Below are 23,858 nucleotides of genomic sequence, written 5' to 3'. Positions count from 1 at the left end.
TACACTCAGGGTTTTCTAACTAGCCAGATTTAGTTAGGTGTACATTACAACACAGGCTTCATCCGTACTACGAGGTGGATATTTCTTGACCACCAACCGCTAACTCTAGCTGAATTGTATCTGTACGTGCATGTCGCACAAGCTCATCGAACTCTTCATTGAGACAATGGTAAATCATCAAGCCATGGGTGAGTCAGTACCACATTTTAATTTATTCCGAATCAAAATAAAATAAAAAAGTTATATTCCTTGAAATTGACTGTGTTCTGCTCTTAATGTCTGGCCTCCAGGGTTTGGATCATGTCGAGGTCCAGGGTCGTGTGTGTGTGTGTGTGTGTGTGTGTGTGTGTGTGTGTGTGTGTGTTCTGGGCTCTCACCGTCTGTATCCTCCAGGGCTTGTATCATGTCGGGGTCCAGGGCCGTGCTGACCAGCATCTCCACATAGCTCCTGAACATCTCGCGCATGGCCCGGTTGTTCACCCCACCTCGCACTGGCACTGCACAGAGGTTACACACACATACAGGGTTTAGACAACACACACACACAAACACATACATAGGGTTGGCAAACCACCTGTATCAAAATACTCAGGCGTATTATGGTATGGAAACTGAGGAAGATGGGCATAATGTTATCTTATGTTGTAACTCAAAGTAAAAAAATAATAATGCATTTCCAAGCTTTTGCACACAATTATGTAACATACAGTACAATTCATAAAGGAAAAAAAATAGTGTAGTCTGCATTGTGTGTTCCTATCGTGACAACACTACACACACAGCCTCTCTACCCAATTGCCAAATACATTCCTGACAGAATTTCTTTTTGTCTCCCCTCCTGAGTCATTCTATTCCATTCATTGAGGGCAGACACAGACACCTATTACTCCCCCGAACATCTCATAATCCCTCCACCCAGTTTGAATGCACAAACACATACTTATAGGCTAAACAGATATGGTCTACATTCCAATTGGCACCCTATTCCCTTTATAGTGCACTACTTTTTGACCAGGGCCCACGGGGCTCTGGTCAAAAGTAGTGCACTATATAGTATGTATGGTGTAGCTATCAATAAATCGGTACAAAATGGGTTCACAAAGTATCAAAAACATTATGGGCTACTTTCATGGACACAGTTTATGCCTAGTCTTGGACTAAAAAGATATTTCAAATGAGAATCTCCATTGAGAATGCTTTTTAGTCCTGGACTTGGCTTAATCCGTGTCTGGGAAACTGGCCCTTATAGGCACAAAATGGTTTCTCACTCTCATCCTCACTGGCTGCCTCCTCGGACGAGTCTGAATCAGATGAAGAGGGGACCTCCTTCAGCCACTTCTTCCTCTTTTTCAGAGGAGGCTCTGCCTTGACCTTGGCTGGCTTCGACTTGGGAGGGCACTCCATCTTCTCTTTCTCCACTCCTCCTTTCTTCTCCTCTTTCCCCTTCCCTCGTTCCATCGTTGCCACCGCGGCGGCCCGTTTCTCAGGCTTCTCCTGAGATAGTTGCACCCTCCTCTCCTTCTCCCTCTGCTTCTCTTTCAACCCCGCGGTCGCCTTTTCTCGCTGTTCGTTCTTTGCCCTTGTTCTCTCCCTCGGTTCGCGCTGCACTGGCTCACGCGGCAGTGCCACTCGCTGCTCCCTCTCGGCTCGAGGCGGGGTCAGGGTGGTGGGAGGCGGGGACGCTATTTTGGGGAGGGCCTGTCGCCTGTTGAAGACGAGTGGAGATTTGAATAAAGAGAACGGAACAATATTTCAGATGGCCAGTTCCATAAGCACCCTCTGCCAGCAAAATAGCTGACTACTAACCCTCATTTTGTGGGGGGTTATGCCCTCGCACCCTCTAGCTTGCTACATTTTTCAGTATGCTGGCTACTTCAGATTTTCTGGAACACTCTGGATGGCTAGATCAAAGTGCAAACACCATGTTAGCTCTTTAGGCTAGTATTTTCCTCTTAAACATTGTCCATGGACATTCAACAGGACAGCACTCTCCGAAATGTATATTTGAGAGGTGCAAGTAATAAACCTTCCAAGCATATCTTTCAGACAGTACTGTCTTATGGATTGTTCAATGACAAGGTGGAAGAATAACTTTGAGAAGTGAAGACATACAAAAAACACTGGACATGTCTAGATTAGAATTGAATAAATACCCTAATGGGTACCTCAGTCCAGATGGTCTGTGCCAGGGTCGTCGAGAGCACACTCTCACGAAGTCCTTCTTGTTAACGTTCTCCAGGAACTTGACGTACAGGCGCTGGTACCGCCTCTTGGCATCTCCAAAATAGCCCAGATACTGAGGAAGAGTAGCCATTTTGTTTATTTGGATACCTGATGAGTAGCTGTTCAATAAGTACCTATCTTGGGATCCACACAAATCAATGGGCCTGTCCCAGGTTAATCTTTATTGCAGTTGTGCTGCACAGGTTATCAGGTTCCACAGTCATAAAGTGTCTCACTTTAGGAGTGTTGATCTAGGACCAGGACCACACTGTCCATTTGTTAGAATCTAAAAAGGCAAAGTAGTACAAGTGCTGATCTAGAAACAGTTTGGGCATTTTAGATATCAGGAATCACATTAATATGATATAAGCACTCTTCTGAGAACTAAGACGACCTGTAATGCAACAAACAACCACACATAGACAGACATCATCAGGGTCGTGTTCATTAGGCACTAAATGGAGGAAATGGTACTGAATCAGGTAGAGAATTTTAATTTCATTTTAACAAAATGTTTTAAAACATTTTCCGTTGCGTGCCCTCTGTTGATAGACAGTAACATACATGCTGTGTTGACATTGAGCAGTGACAGTCATGTGTTTGGTGGACAGACGGACTGACTCACGTTGCTGGTGGCACAGAACTGCCTCTCTCCGTCCTTGATCTCAGGGCTGAACTTCTGCAGCAGGGCTTTCTGCACCCTCCAGATGGGGGGAGGCTCTCGACCGGTCTTCAGGGCCAGCTAGGGTTTGAGGGGTGAGGGAGTCAATACATCACATACTGAACACACACATACTCTCACACACTTAACGGAACAGATGGACTATTTTGACAAACTGTTGATTAGTGATGTATTTTTTACACACAAATACCTTCATAGTTGCAATGTCTTCCACACGCACCACAAACTCGTCCCTCTCTCGGAAAATGCCTTCACCTCCGCTCTCGCTCTCATCCTCCTCGCTCTCTCCGGCGATGGCGGCATCCTCCTGCTTCTGAGCCACGTGCAGCGAGGTGACCTGAGAGGCAGGGGCTTCTTCCGGGGACGCGGGGCTCCGGTGAGTACTTGGGGATATCCGTGGCCGGGGATGACTGAGGAAGCGGGGAGGAGAGAGGTAGAGTGGCAGAAGCAGGATGAAGAGGGGAGGGATAGAGAGGGAGGGTTGCGTGAGCAGGATGAAGAGGGGAGGGATTGAAAGGAGGGAGGGGGCTCAGAGGTTGGGACTTCTGCTGTTGTGCTTCTTCTTGTGGCGGCAGGGGTGATGAAGGGAGAGAGAGGGGAGGTAAGGGGGAAGGCGGGGGAGAGGGAGAGAAGGATTGAGCGGGGGAGGCGGAGGGAGGTGGGGGTGCGACTGGTGCCTCCTGGGACTCTGGGAGGGAAGCTGGAAAATGGAGAGAAGTGCTCATGTAATTTTCTTCAAGAATCAATAGGTATATACGGTATAATTTAAATGAACCAAAACAGCTGTAAAGATCACAGTTGTGGGCCTTTAATATCATTCAGTTCAAACTTTTAGAACTATCATCATAACGTTTCTATTACTCAGTTCTTTACTTTGTGTGCAATTCAAGGACAGAATTGTACAGCAACAGCACAGCCACAGGCTAAAATAATTATTTGTCATGAGCTAACTCCTGAAAATAAATTAGAAGAAAAATGGGGCATGAGCTGAACCAACAAGAATATGAAGAAAAGTCTTGTAAGATATGAGAAGGGGAACGTTTTTTCCTGGTTCCAAAAATAGATATATTATCTACACTGAACAAAAACATAAACGCAAGATGTAAAGTGTGCCCAAATTTGTTTACATCCATGTTGGTGAGTATTTCTCTTTTGTCAAGATAATCCATTCAGCTACAAGGTGTGGCATTTCAGAATCTGATTAAACAGCATGATGATTATACAGGGACAATAAAAGGTGTTGGGGACAATAAAAGGCCACTCACTCATGTGCAATTTTGTCACACAACCCCACATCTCAAGTTTTGATGGAGAGTGCAATTGGCATGCTGACTGCAGGAATGTCCACAAGAGCTGTTGAATGTTAATTTCTCTACCATAAGCCGTTTGAAATTTAGCAGTACGTCCAACCGGCCTCAAACTGCAGACCATGTGTATGGCGTCGTGTGGGAGAGCGGTTTGCTGATGTCAACGTTGTGAACAGAGTGCCCATGGTGGTGGTGGGGTTATGGTGTGGGCAAGCATAAGCTACGGACAACGAACACAATTGAAACTTATCAATGGCAATTTCAACGCACAGAGATACCATGATGAGATCCTGCCATTCACCCGCCACCATCACCTCATTTTTCAGCATGCTAATGTGCGGCCCTGTGTCGCAAGGATCTGTACACAATTCCTGGAAGCTGAAAATTTCCCAGTTCTTCCATGAACTGCATACTCACTAGACATGTCACCCATTGAGCACGTTTGGGATGCTCTGGATCGACATGTACGACAGCGTATTCCAGTTCCTGCTGATACCCAGCAACTTCGCACAGCAATTGAAGAGTGGGACAACATTCCACAAGCCGCAATCAACAGCCTGATTAACTCTTTCCGAAGGAGATGTGTCGCGCTGCACGAGGCAAATGGTGGTCACACCCGATACTGACTGGTTTTCTGATCCACACCCCGACCTTTTTAAGGTATTTGTGACCAACAGATGCGTATCTGTACTCGCAGTCATGAGAAATCCATAGATTAAGGACTAAGGAATTCATTTTTATTGACTGATGAATTGTAATTCAGTATAATCTTTGAAATGTATTTATATTCACTATATACAGTGCATTCGGAAAATATCCAGACCCCTTGACATTTTCCTCATTTTGTTACATTACAGCCTTATTCTGAAATATATATATTTTTAAATTATTCCTCAATCTACACACAATACCCCTTAGTGACACCGTGAAAACAGGTTCTTAGGTTCTTGTTTGCAAATCTATTAAATATAAAAAAATCAAATACCTTATACACATACAGTTGAAGTCGGAAGTTTACATACACTTAGGATGGAGTCATTAAAACTAATTTTTCAACCACTCCACAAATGTTTGTTAACAAACTATAGCTTTGGCAAGTCGGTTAGGACATCTACTTTGTGCATGACACAAGTACATTTTCCAACAATTGTTTACAGACAGGTTGTTTCACTTAGAATTCACTGTATCACAATTCCAGTGGGTCAGAAGTTTACATACAGTAAAGTTGACTTTGCCTTTAAACAGCTTGGAAAATTCCAGAAAATTATGTAATGGCTTTAGAAATTTCTGACAGGCTAATTTACATAATTTGAGTCAATTGGAGGTGTACCTGTGGATGTATTTCAAGGCCTACCTTCAAACTCAGTGCCTCGTTGCTTGACATCATGGGAAAATCAAAAGAAATCAGCCAAGACCTCCACAAGTCTTGTTCATCATTGGGAGCAATTTCCAAATGCCTGAAGGTACCACGTTCATCTGTACGCAAGTATAAACACCATGGGACCACGCAGTCGTCATACCGCTCAGGAAGGAGAAGCGTTCTGTCTCCTAGAGATGAATGTACTTTGGTGTGAATAGTGCAAATCAATCCCAGAACAACAGCAAATTACCTTGTGAAGATGCTGGACGAAACAGGTACAAAAGTATCTATATCCAGGGTAAAACGAGTCCTATGTTGACATAACCTGAATGTAGAAGAAGCCACTGCTCCAAAACAGCCATAAAAAAGCCAGACTATGGTTTGCAACTGCACATGGGGACAAAGATCGTACTTTTGGAGAAATGTCCTCTGGTCTGATGAAACAAAAATATAATTGTTTTGTCATAATGACCATCATTATATTTGGAGGGAAAAGGGGAAAGCTTGCAAGTTGAAGAACACCATCCCAACTGTGAAGCACGGGGGTGGCAGCATCATGTTGTGGGGGTGCTTTGCTGCAGGAGGGACTGGTGCACTCACAAAATAGATTGCATCATGAGGTAGGAAAATTATGTCTCAAGACTTCAGTCAGGAAGTTAAAGCTTGGTCGCAAATGGGTCTTCCAAATGGACAATGACACCAAGCATACTTCCAAAGTTGTGGCAAAATGCCTTAAGGACAACAAAGTCAAGGTATTGGAGTGGCCATCACAACGCCCTGACCTCAGTCCTATTGAACATTTGTGGGCAGAACTGAAAAAGCGTGTGCGAGCCAGGAGGCCTACAAACCTGACTCAGTAACACCAGCTCTGTCAGGAGGAATGGGCTAAAATTCACCCAACTTAATGTGGGAAGCTTGTGGAAGTTTACCCAAAACAGTTGACCCAAGTGAAACAATTTAAAGGCAATGCTACCAAATACTAATTGAGTGTATGTAAACTTCTGACCCACTGGGAATGCGATGAAAGAAATAGAAATGCCAAGCTTGTAGCATCATACCCAAGAAGACTCAAGGCTGTAATCGATGCCAAAGGTGCTTCAACAAAGTACTGAGTAAAGGGTCTGAATTAGGTAAATGTGATCGTTTTTTATTTTCAATACATTTGCAAAAATGTCTGGGCTATTCTGGGGCTTTGTCATTATGAGGTATTGTGTGTAGATTGCTGAGAAAAACAACAATTTAATCCAATTTAGAACACAACAAAATATGGAAAAAGTCAAGGGGCTCAGATATTATGGTACAATATTTTATACTATTACATCTGAGCCAAAATAGTAAATATGTGGGAAACTACTACTAAGTGGTTGCTTGCCACATTTTATGCTGCACTGTGCAACGTTTATTAAAAACTTGTCATCCAAATATGACAAAGGTTTTATTTGCAATCTCAGTTGATCCCCTCACCTCGCAAGGACATGTTTTTTTTCTCCTTTTGCCATACTGGCATTGGCAATCATCGACAACAAAATATCATCAATATGATCTGTATCGGCCCGGTATTTCCCTTACCTTCTAATTTGTGTGCACCAAGTGTTTCAAACTCTGGCGCCTCCTCTTCCATAACCTTCACTTCACTCTCATTACCCCCTCCTCCCATCTTCCTCTCTTCCTCATCATCATCATTCTCCTCCATCTCCCGGTCCTCTCGCTGTAGTACAGCCGGCTCGGCCGCCTGGAGCTGGGTGTGAGGGGTGTGTGAGGGGGTCTGGGGGCTGAGGGTGGGGGGCTGCAGAGGGGTCGATGTGTGCTGGGCCTGCCTGGGTTGGGGTTGGGACTGGGGTGGGGGAGGAGGAGGCTGGAAGGCCAGCTGCGGTGTATCATAGAGAGCCGAGATGGCTGAGGAGATGCTCTTCTGCAGGTCCTGGTTCTTGCCCACCGAATCCTCCTCATCCGAGGAGAACGAGGGCAGCGTCTCCAGGTTCCTCTTCAGCTCGTCATCGAGGGTGCGCTTGCAGGGGCTGGGGCAGCCAACCAGGGCCAGGCCGCCGTTGCCCTCACCCTCCCCGAATGGAGGCGGCACTGGGGACAAGGGACAGAGACCGCCACATTTGAGAGGTGAGGTGTCACCATGTCCTGATTCCATTCCCATAGGCATTTCCAAGCCCTGAGGTCTCTTTCCCGACTTGAGGAAGTCCATGAAGGAGGCCATGAAGCCTGCCTTAGATTCCGAATCCTTCTCCTCCACCTGAGAGCGAGACAGAGAGGGAGCGGGTCGGGAATAGATTAGAGGGGAAATACTGCTTTCCACTCTTCATTTTACCAACTAAGAAGGGTAATATTGTCACATACAACACAAAGGATAAAACAATTTAAACCGATTCAGTGGACAAACAAATGTGAAAGTCCTTTACCCTTCCATCCATCCCCTCTCCGTCCACTCCATCACTCAGCATCTGGCTGTTCTGCTTGCTCTTGTTCTGGGTCCTGTTGGAGTCTGTCCCTCCGCACGGGGGTCCGGGACTCAGGCCAAGGGAGGGTGCCGAGCCCACCGAGCCGTCCGACAGAGCGGGGTCTGTACCAGACAGAGAGTCTATCCTCAGCAGGTCGTCGGAAGAGGACATGGAGCCGATGGGCAGTTTGATCTACGACAGGAAAAAAACGGGAAAGGTTTTGTTAAAACGCCAATAGAGTACAGAGTACAGTAAACTTTGCTATGCCCGCCACATTAAAGGAACATTCCACTCCAAAATGAAAAGCTGTCAGATGTCATGATGCATTCAAATCCCATGTCATCAGTTGTGTAGATCCAGATTTATGGGAAGTGGTTAAATCTTGACATTTGACTACTTTAGAGATCTGAAACTGTCTGACAATCTTTGATTTGAAAGTGTAATGTCCCTTTAAGTATAGGCCTGCTATGACATCTATATTTCCCCCTGGGGATTAATAAAGTTCAATTCAATCACTCACCTTGAGAGGTGGTATGGGCTCCTGATGCTGTGGAGCCTGGTGGTGGAGCTGATGCTGTTGTTGCTGATGGTGGTGTTGCTGCATGTGGTCCTTCCTAGTCATCTCCATAAACATGTCATTTCTCCTCACCCGGCATCCACCACCACGATCCCTGCCCAGTTTACCCTCCATTCCTCCTCCATTCCCCCCTCCTACTCCGGTTCCTCCTCCCATCTCACCGGTCAACATTTCGCAGGGCGTGTGCTGCTCTGGCTGCGGGCGAATGCGAGGCCTACCCCTGGGCCTGGGAGGCCCATCTCTCTTTTGCTTGGTGGGCTTACGGCCCCTCTTCTTGACCATGTCCTGCGACATGAGCTGGGGAGGGGGGCCGAGGGGGGGGTAGCCTGTCGTGTGGTAGAAGTTAAGGTCTCCCATGAGGGGGCTGAGCGTGCCTCCTCCTCCAGCCCCAACTCCTGTCTTACGGCAACTAGAGACCAGGTCAGGGAGGAGGTCAGGGAGCCGGCGGCTGTTCAGGCGGATGTCTGCCGGCTGGTTGTCCTTGTCCTCGTCATCCTCGAACTCGTACTCCTGCGCGTAGCTCTTCTTGGGCAGCGTGTTGGGGTCCCGGCGCTCCTTGAGCAGATGGAACGAGCTCGACTTGAGTAGCTTCTTGGGGCGCGAAGAGCAGAAGATGGGTGAGGTGAGGCCTCCAGGACTGACACCAGTACCGCCAGCGCCCCCACCTGGACTCGAGGACAATTTCCCCGGGCCAGTGACACCCATGCCTCCAGGGCCCTGCAACTGGATCAGGCCCAGCTGCTCCGTATTGACGGTGGAGGGCAGCTCGTGGGTCTTAAGGGAGTCCAGATCCATGGTGCTAGTGCCTGACTCGGAGAGACCGTGGCAGTACTGCACATAGCCCTGGTCGCCGCCGTGGTGGCCATGCATGTCGTAGCTGGCTCTTCCGCTTCCCCCTCCACTTCCTCCACCTGAATTAGCCTTCATGGTCTCCTCATGGCCATCTCCTGGTCCCTCTTTGTTCATCTCCCCCTGCATTGGGCCAGCGCTTCCTCCGGTGCAGCTAGACTTGGAGTAGTCGTCCGAGCAGAACATGTCCTCCATGCCAGGGAAGAAGGAGCGGTCCTCGTCTTGCAGGAGCGAATCCGGGAAGCAGATGGAGGTGAGTGGGACGAAGTGGTTCTGGCTCTGGCCGCCGCTTTTCTCCACAGGGCTGACCGTGTCAAACGGGTTCTGCTCAGAGCGCTGTTGCTGGTCCAATTGGACCTGCTGGCCCAGGGTGAGCTGGGAAGGGTGGGACTGGGACTTCTGTTGCTGTGAGTGTGTGGAAGCTGAGGGAGGGGGCAAGTGGTTAGACAGGGGGTGAGCATGGCCTTGGGAGTGGTGCCCTGAGTGGCTTTGCTGGTGGTGTGAGTTGGGGTGTTGCTGTTGTTGATGGTGCTGGGGGAGGTGGTGCACTTGCGAGGAGGCGGATAAGCCCATGTCAGGCTCAGAGAGTAATGAGTGGACCTCTGAGTGTTGAGGGTGGTGGGACGAGAGCCTCTGCTGCTCTTGTTGCATGCGGCACTCTCCGCTCCCTCCACCACTCCCTCCTCCTCTCCTCCCCTCCACTCCCCCTCCATCCGTACTGGAGGTCTGGGAGAGCGAGCACTCCAGCATGTCCAGGGAGGACACCACCGAGCTCTGCTGTTGTTGCTTGGATTGGCTCTGGTCCTGCTGAGGAGGTCCTTGGCTGTAGTGAGTGGCCGCCACTGCGGCCTCCAAAGCCTGGGACTGGAGTTGTAGCTGAAGCTGGGAAGCCTGCTGGGTCGGAGTCTGGTGTTTATTCGGGCCCATTCGCCCTCCGGCTCCATCCATCATAGCTTGTTGTTGGCTCACCGAATGCTGCTGCTGCTGATGGGGTTCCATCTTGTTGCGGGTGGTGTGGGACAGCACAGACTGGAGCAGGTGGGGTGTTTGTCGGGACTGGTGTGTGGGGGAATCCATGAGGGTGGCTGAGGCTTGAGACTGAGAGTGTTGTTGCTGCTGGACCTCGGGGGTCTTGCGTGGGTACACCAGCTCCGAGTGCTCTTGTGGCTTCTTCTGCGGGTCCATTTGAGTGAGGGATTGAAGGTGGGCATGGGAGGCAGTGTGCTGTTGCTGCGGGTGGGAGGTGTGTTGGGGGCCCAGGGAGTATGGGTCGCCCCGGCCGTAGTGCACCACTGATCCCAGAGAGTGGTGGAGGGGGTGACTTTGCTCAGTACTTCCTCTTCCTCCAATCCTGCCACCACCTCGTCTGTCATTCCTCTGTTGTTGCTGCTGTTTCTTGAGAGACATCTCCAGCTGCCTGTCTAGGCCAGTAACCCCCCCGCCCGATTCGGTGCTGGAGGTGGCACTGTGAGTGCGGATAACGCTCTGGAGGTGGCACCTCTCCTCAGAGCTCTTTCCCAGCTCATAGGACGACAGCCCTTTGCCGCCATCTGTGGTGGAGGAGACGGGCTGTGGAGGTGCCTGCTGTTGGGCCGTCTGTTGAGATTGTTGCTGCTGGGAGTGGTGATGGGACTCCTGGGACGCTGGACTGGCCTGGGCTTGGAAAAGGTGCTGGATCAAGAAGTCGTCATCCACGTCCTCTTGAGACCTCTGAGAGCCCACACCTAGCATGCTGCTGGGGTCAGATTTGGTCTTGCTGGAGTTGGGGTGGTAGGACTGGGGCCGAGGGCCTCTGGTGTCAGGGTAGCCCTGAGGGGAGGACATGAAGGTGGGGGAAAGGACAGAGGAGATGTATTTGTTGGAGCCCGTTCCTCCTGGGGTCTTGGTGGGGCAGGTAGGGGCAGGGGAGTGCAACCCTGGACGGATGATCCCAGAGTTGGCCGACGGGGAGGGGATCGACTCAGGGATATGGTAAGACCCTCCTCCGCCACCTCCTCTCTCATTTACCATACTGCTTGTGGCTCCTCCTCCTGAGCCGGAAGTCCCACCTCCTGAGCTGCTACTACCACCGCCTCCTGAGGTTCCACCCCCAGACGGCCCACCCGACCGTAAAAGGGCGGGGGAGTGGCCTGGGCCGTAACCTATTGACGGACTTCCCTCTCCGCCTAGTGAGGAGGGGAGGGAACCGTAAGCAGAGTCAGTCCCGTATACCACATCCGCAGAGTACGACTGGCTTTGCCCTCCCAGGCTCCCATAGCCTTTTCTTACCCCGGATGAGCTCAGGTCTTGGGCCTGAGGGGAGCTGAAGCCGCCATATGACTGGGGGAGGTGGGAGAGAGGGGGCTGACTGGGTGAGTATGACTGGGTCTGCGGTTGCGGCGGGGTTTGGCCTGCGAGGGCAGCGGTGGGGGGTTTCACAAGGGGTGCGGGTGAGCTGTAGCTCGAGAGCCTGTGCTTGGGTAAGGGCTGCTGGGCAGACGAGGATGAGGTTGGAGGGGGCTGTTGCTGCTGGGGAGCTGGGGGAGCGCTCTGGGTGGGAGGCTGCTGTCTAGAGGGGCCCGAGCTAGAGCTGGAGGGGGGAATGGAGTTGGAGGGGTGGGCTCCCGAGGCAGAGGAGGAAGAAGAAGAGGTCGAAGAAGTGGAGGATGCAGAAGGGGGCGTGTGAGGGGTGCGGGAGGAGGACACCGAGCTGGCAGAGGAGTAGCCGCTGCTAGAGTTGCTCTTGGCGCCCTTCCCCACTGCTGAAGAGGAGGAGGACGAGTAAGGGGGCTGGATGATTGGCCGATAAACCTGTTCTGTCCGGGAAGAGGCCTTGTGGTCCGAGGAGGGACTCTGGTCACCCAGGGGGCTGCAGGAAAGGCCGGCATGCCGGGGGTGGGCTATCTGCTGGTACCCGGCTCCTCCGCAGCTGAGGTACTGCTGTAGGGAGTGGGCTGCAGAGGAGGAGAGCTGTGACTGGGACGGCGTGGGCCGCTGGTAGTGCTTGATTACGCTGTCCTGCCGGGGCACAGCCCTCTCCTGGACCGAGTTAGATTGGGCCTGAGCTTGGACCTGAGCTTGGGCCTGAGCCTGAGCTTGGGCTGAGGAGAACACTGAGGCGTTGTACAACTGGGAGGACTGGTCCTGCAGCTGGGAGGACAGCAGGTTGAACTGGTGGGACTGGATGTGTAGCGCCGACGAAGCTTGGGCCGAGGAGGCGGCGCCTGTGGAGTCCTGGGCACCACGGTAGGCTGCGGCGGCGCCCTGAGAGGACAGGAGGCGGTCGAAGCCCAGGCTGGACTGGGCGGGACCCTTAATGTGTAGCAGAGGGTCGTGGGGGGAGAGGAGTCCATTGGAGGTAGGGCTGAACGTGGGAGTGTCCTGGAGGGTGGGGAAGGAGCGGCTGGAGAAGGAGGCTGGGTGCTGATAGGCAGAGAGGGCAGAGGAAGAGGGGAAGGAGCCCGAGCCGGAGATGAAGAGCTCGGCAGGGGCAGGGGTGTGCATCGCTGTCAGGGTCAGATAAAGAGACAAGAGGACGATTATTCAACACCCGTCAACTGAAAAAACTGACAAGCATGAGTAAATAAATTGTAACCCACTCCCCTCCTGTAAAATTTAAACAGATAAGACAAACCAATATCCAAATGACACCAACATAACCTCAATACAAATCACTGACAGTAATCACCGTTCAGAATAAGGCGAGGCGCGAGAGAGGAATAACAATTCGACATTGTTTGGCGTTGGAAATGTCATATTGACTTTTGCAACCCTGTTTTGAATGTCAACACATTAACACAGGTCTGGTCACATGCCTGGTCACATGCCTACCTGTCTGCCAGGACGGAGTGCGGAACTGGGAAAGCAGGGAGGAGGCGGAGGGTTGAGGCTGGGGACCCCGCTGGGACTCAAGAGCAGAGATCAGATTCATGACTGAGGCATCTGGGCCAGAGGGGCTGGCGTGGTGCAGACCTGTGTCAAATAGTCCAGAGAGACCTGATGAGACAAATACAACCATGAGTAAACCGTGATGACCATGTCCTTATTTGACAGCAAACTCAACAGGACCCGCTTTCTCCAAAGCATCTTAAGGCTAGGTATATCATTAGAACTGTCAAAGAAGCATCGGTAAAACAAAGAGCTGTTTCCCCAAAACCATTGTGACTGAAGTTGGAGTTGAAAACGCTTATTATTTACCGACTGCCACAGACCATTCGTAGAAGAGCTAAGTGCGTCGTTTAGATGCTTTTTTGCCACCTTTCCTCATCACTTTATACAAAGAAGATCTCCGCTAAAACATAGAATCAACAAGTTCTCTGTCACCGCTGAAGTTAAAGGATAAAAACACGCTTCAAATACAAAAACGAGACGACCGCATAATAAAATAAAATACAGTAGGCATATAGGCCTATATATTTAAAATCATATAAAAACACTTTCATGTTCCAATTTGCTAATTGAAGGCTACGGTCTAATTTTTTACCCCAATATACAGTGCATTTGGAAAGTCGTCTGGCCCCTTCACTTTTTCCACATTGTTACATTATAGCCTTATTCTAAAATGTATTTTTCTTGAAAATTCATTAAAAAAAATTGAAATATAACATTTACATACATATTTAGACACTTTACTCAGTACTTTGTTGAAGCACCTATGGGAATGATTACAGCCACAAGTCTTACTGGGTATGTAGCTACAAGATTGGCACACCTGTTTTTGGAGAGTTTCTCACATTTTTTCTCTGCAGATCCTCTCAAACTCTATCAGGTTGGATGGGGAGCGTCGCTGCACAGCAATTTTCAGGTCTCTCCAGAGATTGATCAGAATCACGTCTGGGCTCTGCAAGGACATTCAAAGACTTGTCCCGAAGCCACTCCTGCGTTGTCTTGGCTGTGTGCTTAGGGTTGTTGTCCTGTTGGAAGGTGAACCGTCGCCCCAGTCTGAGGTCTTGAGCAGGTTCATATGAAGGATCTCTGTACTTTGCTCCATTCATCTTTCCCTCGGTCCTGACTTGTCTCCCAGTCCATGCCGCTGAAAAACCTCCCGATAGCATGATGCGGCCACCACCATGCTTCACCGCAGGAATGGTGCCAGGTTTCCTCCAGACATGACGCTTGGCATTCAGGCCAGTGTTCAATCTTGGTTTCATCAGACCAGAGAATCTTGTTTCTCATGGTCAGAGTCCTTTAGGTGCCTTTTGGCAAACTCCAAGCGGGCAGTCATGTGCCTTACACTGAAGAGTGGTACAATAAACGCCTAATTGGTGGAGTGCTGCAGAGATGGTTGTCCTTCTGGAAGGTTCTCCCATCTCCACAGAGGAACTCTAAAGCTCTGTCAGAGTGATTAATGTTTTGGTACCCTTCCCCAGATCTGTGCCCCAACACTATCCTGTCTCGGAGCTCTTCGGACAAGTCCTTCGACCTCATGGCTTGTTTTTTTCCCTGACATGCACTGTCAACTGTGGGACCTTATATAGACAGGTGTGCCTTTCCAGATCATGTCCAATTAATTATGTATTTATTTATTTATTGAACCTTTATTGAACCAGGAAGGCTAGTTGAGAACAAGTGCGACCTGGCCAGGATAAAGCAAATCAGCGCAGCACAAACAACACAGAGGTACATATGGAATAAACAAACATGCAGTCAATAATACAGTAGAAAAAAAGTCTATATACAGTGTGTGCAAATGAGATAGTATACCAGAGGAAAGGCCATAGATTGGCCATAGTGGTAAAATAATTACAATATAGCAATTAAACACTGGAGTGATAACTGTGCAGAAGATGAGTGTACAAGTAGAGATACTGGGGTGCAAAGGAGCAAAAATAAATAAAATAGATAACAGTATGGGGATGAGGTAGTTGGATGGGCTATTTACAGATAGGATATGAACAGGTGCAGTGATATGTGAGCTGCTCTGACAGCTGGTGCTTAAAGCTAGTGAGGGAGATATGAGACTCCAGCTTCAGTGATTTTGGCAGTTGGTTCCAGTCATTGGCAGCAGAGAACTGGAATGAAAGGCGGCCAAAGGAGGAATTTGCTTTGGGGGTGACCAGTGAAACATACCTGCTGGAGCGCGTGCTACAGGTGGGTGCTGCTATGGTGACCAGTGAGCTGAAATAAGGTGGGACTTTACCTAGCAAAGACTTATAGATGACCTGGAGCCAGTGTGTTTGGCGATGAATATGAAGTGTGAGGGCCAGCCAACGAGAGCATACAGGTTGCAGTGGTGGGTAGTATATGGGGCTTTGGTGACAAAACGGATGGCCCTGTGATAGACTGCATCCGATTTTCTGAGCAGAGTGTTGGAGGCTATTTTGTAAATGACATCGCCGAAGTCAAGGATCGGTAGCATAGTCAGTTTTACGAGGGTATGTTTGGCAGCATGAGTGAAGGATGTTTTGTTGCGAAATAGGAAGCTGATTCTAGATGTAATTTTAGATTGGAGATGCTTAATATGAGTCTGGAAGGAGAGTTTAAAGTCTAACCAGACACCTAGGTATTTGTAGTTGTCCGCATATTCTAAGTCAGAACCGTTCAGAGTAGTGATGCTGGGCGGGCGGGCAGGCAGGTGTGGGCAGCAATCGGTTGAAGAGCATGCATTTAGTTTTACCTGCATTTAAGAGCAGTTGGAGGCCACGGAAGGAGAGTTGTAATGGCATTGAAGATTGTGTTAACTCACCTCCAGACAGAGTCAAAAGAAGGGACACAAGTATACAGAATGGTGTCGTCTGCGTAGAGGTGGATCGGAGAATCACCAGCAGTAACAGTGACATCATTGATGTATACAGAGAAAAGAGTCGGCCCGAGAATTGAACCCTGTGGCACCCCCATAGAGACTGCCAGAGGTCCAGACAACAGGCCCACCGATTTGACACACTGAACTCTATCTGAGAAGTAGTTGGTGAACCAGGTGAGGCAGTCATTTGAGAAACCAAGGCTGTTGAGTCTACCGATAAGAATGTGGTGATTGACAGAGTCGAAAGCCTTGGCCAGGTCGATAAAGACGGCTGCACAGTATTGTCTTTTATCGATGGCGGTTTTGATATCGTTTAGGACCTTGAGCGTGGCTGAGGTGCACCCTTGACCAGCTCGGAAACCAGATTGCATAGCGGAGAAGGTACGGTGGGATTCAAAATGGCCGGTGATCTGTTTGTTAACTTGGCTTTTGAAGATTTTAGAAAAGGCAGGGAAGGATTGATATAGGTCAGTAGCAGTTTGGGTCTACAGTGTCTCCTCCTTTAAAGAGGGGGATAACCGCGGCAGCTTTCCTATCTTTGGGGATCTCAGACGATATGAAAGAGAGGTTGAACAGGCTAGTAATAGGGGTTGCAACAATTTCAGCGACCGGCTGATTTGTAGGGGATCCAGCTTTTGCATCTCTTTCAGAACATCAGCTATCTGGATAAAGGTGAAGGAGAAATGGGGAGGCTTGGGCAAGTTGCTGTGGGGGGTGCAGGGCTGTTGACCGGGGTAGGGGTAGCTAGGTGGAAAGCATGTCCAGCCATAGAAAAATGCCTATTGAATTTCTCAATTATCGCGGATTTATCGGTGGTGACAGTGTTTCCTAGCTTCAGTGCAGTGGGCAGCTGGTGCTCTTATTCTCCATAGACTTTACAGTGTCCCAGAACTTTTTGGAGTTTGTGCTACAGGACACAAATTTATGTTTGAAAAAGCTAGCCTTCGCTATCCTAACTGCCTGTGTATATTGGTTCCTAACTTCCCTGAAAAGTTGTATATTGCCGGGCCTATTCGAAGCTAATGCAGTACGCCACAGGATATTTTTGTGCTTGTCTAGGACGGTCAGGTCTGGAGTGAGCCAGGGGCTATATCTGTTTCTGGTTCAACATTTTTTGAACGGGCAATGCTTATTTAAGATGGTGAGGAAAGCACTTTTAAAGAATATCAAGGCATCCTCTACTGATGGAATGAGGTCAATGTCCTTCCAGGATATCCGGGCCAGGTCGATTAGAAAGGCCTGCTCGCTGAAGTGATTTAGGGAGCGTTTGACAGCGATGAGTGGTGGTCATTTGACCGCAGACCCATTACGGACACAGGCAATGAGCCAGTGATTGCTGAGATCCTGGTTGAAGACAGCAGAGGTATTTGGAGGGCAAGTTGGTTAGGATGATATCTATGAGGGTGCCCGTGTTTATGGATTTGGGGGTTGTACCTGGTAGGTTCCTTGATCATTTGAGTGAGATTGCGGGCATCTAGCTTAGATTGTAGGACAGTTAGGCTGTTAAGCATGTCCCAGTTTAGGTCACCTAACAGCACGAGCTCTGAAGAAAATGGGGAGCAATCAATTCACATATGGTGTCCAGGGCACAGCTGGGTGCAGAAAGTGGTTTATAGCAAGCGGTAACTGTGAGTGAGAGACTTGTTTCTGAAAAGGTGAATTTTTAAAAGTAGGAGCTTGAATTTGGCCACAGACCTGGATAGTAAGTAAGACAGCACTCTGCAGGCTCTCTCTGCAGTAGATTGCAACACTTCCCCCTTTAGCAGTTCTATCTTGTCAGAAAATGTTTTAGTTAGGGATAGAAATATCAGGGGTTTTGTTGGTCTTCCTAAGCCAGGATTCAGACACGGCTAGGACATCTGGGTTGGCAGAGTGTGCTAAGGCAGTGAATAAAACAAACTTAGGGAGGAGGCTTCTAATGTTAATTTTTTATTTATTTTTACCTTTATTTAACCAGGCAAGTCAGTTAAGAACAAATTCTTATTTTCAATGAGGGCCTAGGAACAGTGGGTTAACTGCCTGTTCAGGGGCAGAACGACAGATTTGTACCTTGTCAGCTCGGGGGTTTGAACTTGCAACCTTGCGGTTACTAGTACAACGCTCTAACCACTAGGCTATCCTAGGCTACCCTGCATGAAACCAAGGCTTTTACGGTTACAGAAGTCAAGAAATGAGAACGCCTGGGGAATGGGAGTGGAGCTTGTCACTGCAGGGCCTGGATCAACCTCCACATCATCATCGGAGGAGTAGGATAAGGGTACGGCTAAAGGCTATAAGAACTGGTCGGCTAGTACGTTCGGAACAGAGAGTAAAAGGAGCAGGTTTCTGGGCACGGTAGAAAAGATTCAAGGCATAATGTACAGACAAAGGTATGGTAGGATGTGAATATAGTGGAGGTAAACCTATGCAATGAGAGGGATAATGTCCCTAGAAACATAATTAAAACCAGGTGAGGTCACCGTATGTGTGGGAGGTGGAACTAAAGGGTTAACTAAGGCGTATTGAGCAGGGCTAGAGGCTCTACAGTGAAATAAGGTAATAATTACTAACCAAGACAGCAATGAACAAAGCATATTGACATTAGGGAGAGGCATGCGTAGCAGAGTGATCATAGGGGTCCAGTAAGTGGCTCGGGCCGGAGACGAGGCAATTCAGGCAGCTAGCGGGCCGGGGCAGGCAGATGTGTATTCAGGGGACATCGCAACGGAGGAGCCAGTTGATAAACCCCCTCGGGCAAATTACGTTGGTAGTCCAGTCATGATGGGTCGGCGGGGGTCCAGGCCGATTGGCAAAATAGGTATTATAGCCCAAGGAGTGGCTGATGGACCTCTTCGGCTAGCTGGTAGATGGGCCTAGCAGGGCTAGCTCCAGGCTAATTGGTTCTTGCACCGGGACAGAGACGTCAACCAGGAGTGGCCACTCGGTTAGCAGCTAGCTAGCTGTGATGATCCAGGAGAAAAGGTTCAAAGCTTGCGGTAGGAATTAGAGGTCGACCGATTAATCGGAATGGCAGAGTAATTGGGGCCGAGTTCAAGTTTTCATAACAATCGGAAATTTGTATTTTTGGACACCGATTTGGCCGATTTTATATATATATATATATATATATTTTTTTTTACACCTTTATTTAACTAGGCAAGTCAGTTAAGAACACATTCTTATTTTCAATGACGTCCTAGGAACGGTGGGTTAACTGCCTTGTTCAGGAGCAGAACAACAGATCTTTACCTTGTCAGCTCGGGGATTCAATCTTGCAACCTTACGGTTAACTAGTCCAACGCTCTAACCACCTGCTTTACATTGCACTCCACGAGGAGCCTGCCTGTTATGCGAATGCAGTAAGAAGCCAAGGTAAGTTGCTAGTTAGCATTAAACTTATCTTATAAAAAACAATAAATCAATCATAATCACTAGTTAACTACACATGGTTGATGATATTACTAGTTCATCTAGCTTAAAATCGATGCGGTGCGCATTCGCGAAAAAGGACTGTCGTTGCTTTAACGTGTACCTAACCATAAACATCAATGCCTTTCTTAAAATCAATACACAAGTACATATTTTTAAACCTGCATATTTAGTTAATATTGCCTGCTAACATGAATTTCTCTTAACTAGGTAAATTGTGTCACTTCTCTTGCAACCGGGTATAGGCAGCAGTTTCGGCCACCTGGCTCGTTGCAAACTAATTTGCCAGAATTTTACGTAATTATGACATAACATTGAAGGTTGTGCAATGTAACAGGAATATTTAGACTTATGGATGCCACCCGTTAGATAAAATACGGAACGGTTCCGTATTTCACTGAATTAAACGTTTTGTTTGAGATGATAGTTTCCGGATTCTACCATATTAATGACCTAAAGCTCGTATTTCTGTGTGTTATTATGTTATAATTAAGTCTATGATTTGATAGAGCAGTCTGACTGAGCGATGGTAGGCACAAAGCAGGCTCGTAAGCATTCATTCAAACAGCACTTTCGTGCGTTTGCCAGCAGCTATTCACAATGCTTCAAGCATTGAGCTGTTTATGACTTCAAGCCCATCAACTCCCGAGATTAGGCTGTTGTAACCGATGTGAAATGGCTAGTTAGTTAGCGGGGTGCGCGCTAATAGCGTTTCAATCGTCACTCACTCTGAGACCTGAAATAGTTATTCCCCTTGCTCTGCATGGGCCGCGGCTTTTGTGGAACAATGGGTAACGATGCTTCGAGGGTGGCTGTTGTCGATGTGTTCCTGGTTCTGGGATGGTGTTCTTCGGCTTGCAAGCATCCCCATTTATCCTCCAAACATAACGATGGTCATTATGGCCAAACAGTTCTATTTTTCTTTCATCAGAGTAGAGGACATTTCTCCAAAAAGTACAATCTTTCTCCCCATGTGCAGTTGCAAACCGTAGTCTGGCTTTTTTTATGGCAGTTTTGGAGCAGTGGCTTCTTCCTTGCTGAGTGGCCTTTCAGGTTATGTTGATATAGGACTCGTTGTACTGTGGATATAGATACGTCTGTACCCGTTTCCTCCAGCATCTTCACAAGGTCCTTTGCTGTTGTTCTGGGATTGAGACAGAACTCCGCTCCTTCCTAAGCGGTACGACGGCTGCGTGGTCCCATGGTGTTTATACTTGCGTACTATTGTTTGTACAGATGAACGTGGTACATTCAGGCATTTGGAAATTGCTTCCAAGGATGAAACAGACTTGTGAAGGTCTACCATTTTTGGTCTACCAAGGTCTTGGCTGAATTCTTTTGATTTTCTTTTGGTTTTCCCATGATGTCAAGCAAGGTCAAGGTAGGCCTTGAAATACATCCACAGGTACACCTCCAATTGACTTAAATTATGTAAATTAGCTTCTAAAGCCATTACATTTTAAAGGCACAGTCAACTTAGAGTATGTAACCTTCTGACCAACTGGAATTGTGGTACAGTGAATTATAAGTGAAATAATCTGTAAACAGATTCCAACAAGTCTGTAAACAGTTGTTAGAACAATTACTTGTGTCGTGCACAAAGTAGATGTCCTAACCGACTTGTTAAAACTATAGTTTGTTAACAAGAAATTTGTGGGGTGGTTGAAAAACGAGTTTTAATAACTCCAACCTAAGTGTATCTAAACTTCCGACTTCAACTGTATTTGAGCTGTTCTTTCCAAAATATGGACTTGGTCTTTTACCAAATAGGGCTATCTTCTGTATACCATCCCTATCTTGTCACAACACAACTGGTTGGCAAACCCATTAAGGAAAGAAATCAAATGAACTTTTAACAAGGCACTCCTGTTAATTGAAATGCATTCCAGGTGACTACCTCACGAAGCTGGTTGAGAGAATGCCAAGAATGTGCAAAGCTGTCATCAACGCAAAGGGCTACTTAGAAGAATCTCAAATATATTTTGATTTGTTTAACACTTTTTTGGTTATTACATGATTCAATATGTGTTACTTCATAGTTCTTCACTATTATTATAATACAATGTAGAAAACTGTAAAAAAAAAAAAAAAAACAGAATGAGTAGGTATGTCAAACTTCTGACTGGTACTGTTAAGTAGTAAACAAGTTATAACTAAGTTACAGCAACTGTAAATTAACTTTTCATCAAGTTGTCAATTTAGCATTGATGATGCTGCTGCTAAAACATAGCTAGCTAACTAGCCAGTTTTGCTGCTGCTAGCTAATGACTGTTTCGCCTAAATTACACTATAGTGACCTGGAAACAGGATGAGATTGCTAAAGTAGTCAAATAATGAATAGGAAACAACTATTCCATCATTATGATGTCATCAAATTTACTTTAGAGAGATGACAATGTTACCATTAGCTAGCCAAGTTTGTAAAAAAAAGCTGAGGTTAGCGATGCTAAAGTTAGCTTTCAGTCTTCAAAAGAACATTCAAAACGGAACGTGCAATCCGTGATTAGCATGTCCTTTTAATAATAGTTAGTCTTCTAGCTAGACACTTCTTGAATGGTTGCTGCCGCTGCCAGGTGCAAGATGCATGGGAGTGGAGGAACAAGCTACTGGCAAATCCATGTGTGTAAATTGCAATTGAAAAGTATTCAGACCCCTTGACCTTTCCCACATTATGTTGTTACAGCATTATTCTAAAATGTATTAAATTAATTGTTCACCTCATCAATCTACACTCAATACCCCATAATGACAAAGCGAAAACAGGTTTTTAGACATTTTTGCAGAGAGAAATACATTATTTAAATAAGTATTCAGACCCTTTTCTATGAGACTCGAAATTGAGCTCAGGTGCATCCGGTTTTCATTGATCATCCTTGAGTTATTGCTACAACTTCATTGGAGTCCACGATTTGGAAAGTGGCCAGACTGAAGCCACTCCTCAGTAAAAGGCACATGACAGCCCGCTTGGAGTTTGCCAAAAGGCACCTAAAGGATTCTGACCATGAGAAAAAAGATTCTCTGGTGTGATGAAACCAAGATAGAACTCTTTGGCCTAAATGCCAAGTGTCGAGTCTGGAGGAAACCTGGCATCATCCCTATGGTGAAGCATGGTGGCAGCAGCATCATGCTGTGTGGATGGTTTTCATCGGCAGGGACTGGGAGACTAGGCAGGATCGAGGCAAAGATGAATGGAGCAAAGTACAGAGATCCTTCATAAAAACCTGCTCCAGAGCGCTCGGGAACTAAGACTGGGGTGAACGTTCACCTTCCAACAGGACAACGACCCTAAGCACATGGTAAAACAACACAGGAGTGCCCTTGAGTGGCACAGCCAGAGCCCGGAGTTGAACCCAATTGAACTAAAAATAGCTGTGCAGCGACGCTCCCCATCCAACCTGGCAGCTTGAAAGGATCTGCAGAGAATGGGAGACTCCCTAAATACAGGTGTGCCAAAGAAAACTTGAGGCTGTAATCACTGCCATGGGTGCTTCAATAAAGTAGAGTAAAAGGTATTTTTGTTTTTAACTAGGCAAGTCAGTTAAGGACAAATTCTTATTTACAATGACGGCCTACACCGGCCAAACTCGGACGACGCTGGGCCAATTGTGCGCCGCCCTATGACTCCCAGTCACGGCCGGTTGTGATACAGCCTGGATTGTGATACAGGTTGTCTGTATTGACGCCTCTAGCACTGAGATGCAATATCTTAGACCACTGCGCCACTTGGGAGCCCCAAGTCTGAATACTTATGTAAATGTGATTGTATTTATTTTCTAAAAACCTGTATTTGTTTTGTCATTATGGGGTATGGTGAGGAGATTGATGAGAAAAAAATATATAATTCATTTTAGAATACGGCTGTAACGTAACAAAATGTGGAAAAATTCATGGGGTTTGAATACTTTCCCAATGAACTGTACATAGCCTGATTTGCAATGCAGTCCAATGTAAAGTGTGCTCATAACAATGGATTGAACTTCTCTGGCCAAATCAGACAAATTGACTTTTCAGGTGGAAGACAGTACAAAGAAACATTTGCTGCCTTGCAGCCAGCTACTGCACAATTTCTCTTCCTTTTGCTCATTGCTTTGAAGTAGGAATTATCTCTGCACGGTGCCAACATTGAGGAATGGAATGTCAATATGACCGGGCGGGGCCAACAGCAGTGTAGGAGGATATGCAAATAAAAAATGAATTGGTCTATTAGAATCAGATCGCTGTATGATGTTATGTGGCGGCCCAAACACTAAATCCCACCTGAACAATAAGAAATTCCAAGCC

General features: G+C 47.4%; 1 protein-coding gene across 1 annotated transcript in view; it reads right to left on the bottom strand.

Moving 5' to 3' along the window:
* Positions 1-23,858, bottom strand: part of LOC115106746 (proline-rich protein 12-like) — a 49,371-nt gene that overhangs the window by 15,385 nt on the left and 10,128 nt on the right. Inside the window, 10 exon segments of the mRNA XM_029629775.2 lie at positions 378-497; positions 1,269-1,705; positions 2,166-2,296; positions 2,849-2,965; positions 3,096-3,276; positions 3,278-3,605; positions 7,142-7,817; positions 7,984-8,214; positions 8,543-12,933; positions 13,259-13,423. Of these exon segments, the coding sequence (XP_029485635.2) occupies positions 378-497; positions 1,269-1,705; positions 2,166-2,296; positions 2,849-2,965; positions 3,096-3,276; positions 3,278-3,605; positions 7,142-7,817; positions 7,984-8,214; positions 8,543-12,933; positions 13,259-13,423 (6,777 nt within the window).

This window comes from Oncorhynchus nerka, linkage group LG23 (assembly GCF_034236695.1).
Source record: "Oncorhynchus nerka isolate Pitt River linkage group LG23, Oner_Uvic_2.0, whole genome shotgun sequence".
Classification (NCBI taxonomy): Eukaryota; Metazoa; Chordata; class Actinopteri; order Salmoniformes; family Salmonidae; genus Oncorhynchus; species Oncorhynchus nerka.
Note: the sequence above shows the minus strand (reverse complement) of the source record. Positions and strands in the feature narration are given on the sequence as shown.